The sequence below is a fragment of the Poecilia reticulata genome, linkage group LG19 (genome assembly GCF_000633615.1).
Source record: "Poecilia reticulata strain Guanapo linkage group LG19, Guppy_female_1.0+MT, whole genome shotgun sequence".
In the NCBI taxonomy this organism is placed as follows: Eukaryota; Metazoa; Chordata; class Actinopteri; order Cyprinodontiformes; family Poeciliidae; genus Poecilia; species Poecilia reticulata.
The window spans coordinates 11381219-11382939 of NC_024349.1; the positions used below are offsets into that span (position 1 = coordinate 11381219).

The window sequence follows — 1721 nt, forward strand, 5'->3', positions numbered from 1 at the left end:
ACTCATTATCTCATGAGCTACTGAGCTCCTCATTACTCTTCTCTGGAGATAAAATCACAGTTTTTGACTCCGTTCTCTGCTGCCTTTGTTTTCTTTCAGAGCTTTTYTTTATTTTGCATATTTCTATARCAGATATTAAAAATAATTGATTTCTTACCACATCTAGGATGGCATAGAGCAGAACTTCCAGTGACACTAACGTGGGATTTTTGTAGTTTTTGACGGGCCGGGTCATGKRGTACAGCTCGTTGCTCCTGGACAGGTTTAAATAGTTCAAGACGTCCTGATAACTGCAGTTCTGCTCAGAATGAATCTCATCTGCAGACGACAAACACGGGAAAACATTTCTCAAAAACAGCCGTCACATTTTGTCAATCTTTAATGAGATTGATTTCATTTCGACTACAAAAATGCATTAGTTCCTCATGTGGTTTGTATTCATTGCTTTTGAATTTATGATGAGGACATCAAAAACACTGGTTCACAGACACATGTAGTAATTATTAGAATTGATTGTGGGCATTAAGTGGCCATTATGAGACTGTCGCTGACACCATTACAGGGTTTTATACAAGCAGTTCACTAATTATTTAGTAATGTCGGTGTGTAGCCCAGGAAAAGTTATCTCTTAATCTCTCARGKATGTCTGTAAGAAAACCTGTTATTTTGTATTTGATAAAAGAATAAGTAAATACAAACAAAAACGCAATCAGCTAATTAACTCAGAATTATTTCAGCAGTACTACCAGGCAGACAACATATACAAATAGTTAAAAAGCAGTTCCTGAAAAGGTTCTAAATCCACTTTTCTCCACTTTTTAACAGTCATTTTAAACTCTAAGATGAATATTTCTGAGACTTACCAGAGATGAGGAGCAGAAAAAGAAAACCAACCAGCATCTTGACTCCTTCGTGCGTATTTTGTCCTTTCAGCGTCTCCTTTGAGTTGATGACCGCATGGTGTGGTACTGGAAAGGGGCGGTTCAAATCACAGCTGTAGCTGGAGGTCTGGTGTTTTTTGCTGGTTTTTCATTTTTTCCACACATCCATTCTCAGACAGAGGCCACACCCACATGTCCAAAATGAATGTATGAATTTACTTATAGATCAAGTTACAAAGGAAATGGAAACGTGCCCCGATGGTATATTCAGTCTGGATTGTTTCCTTTGTTTTGGTGAAAAATTCCCAAAGAGAAACATTTAAGACTCTGCAGGGYGAGATCGTAATTGAATCTCTTTCCCCAAGCAAATGTTACATAAATGAGTTCACAATGACTTGTGAACTCATTGGCACCATTAATTCAAAAGTCTCTTAATGCATGTAGATCAATATGACAAAGGGTTACTGCAAAAAAAAAAAATTGGTAACACTTTATTTGAAGGGGTGTGCATAAAACTGATATGACACATGACATAACACCTGTCATGAACACGAAGAAGTCTTTATGAATGTCCATGACAGTTGTCATGAAGKGTCATTCGGTAAATAATGACACTTTTAATGCAAAGTTGCTGTTGTGACTTTTTTACACTTATATGTTGTTCAGTATGATAAGTGACTGATTTACAATTATATGTTAAGCATAGATTACATGATTATTATTAATTGAATTGAACATGATTGTATATAATTACAAGGATGAAGTGAAATATATTTAAGTGCAAGACATGATTTATTTGAATAGAAGAAGTCTTTTATTTTGAAGAATGCTTAAGTATCT

At 35.5% G+C, this 1721-nt stretch overlaps 1 protein-coding gene across 1 annotated transcript in view; it reads right to left on the reverse strand.

The window, feature by feature from the left end:
• Positions 1–960, reverse strand: part of LOC103481503 (5-hydroxytryptamine receptor 3A-like) — a 10977-nt gene extending 10017 nt beyond the window's left edge. The window contains exons 1-2 of the mRNA XM_008436981.1: positions 864–960; positions 158–318 (exon numbers count right to left, since the gene is read on the reverse strand). Coding sequence (XP_008435203.1) covers positions 158–318; positions 864–900 — 198 coding nt within the window. The 5' untranslated portion in view covers positions 901–960. The remainder of the gene's footprint in view (positions 1–157; positions 319–863) is intronic.
• Between the last annotated feature and the right edge of the window lie 761 nt (positions 961–1721).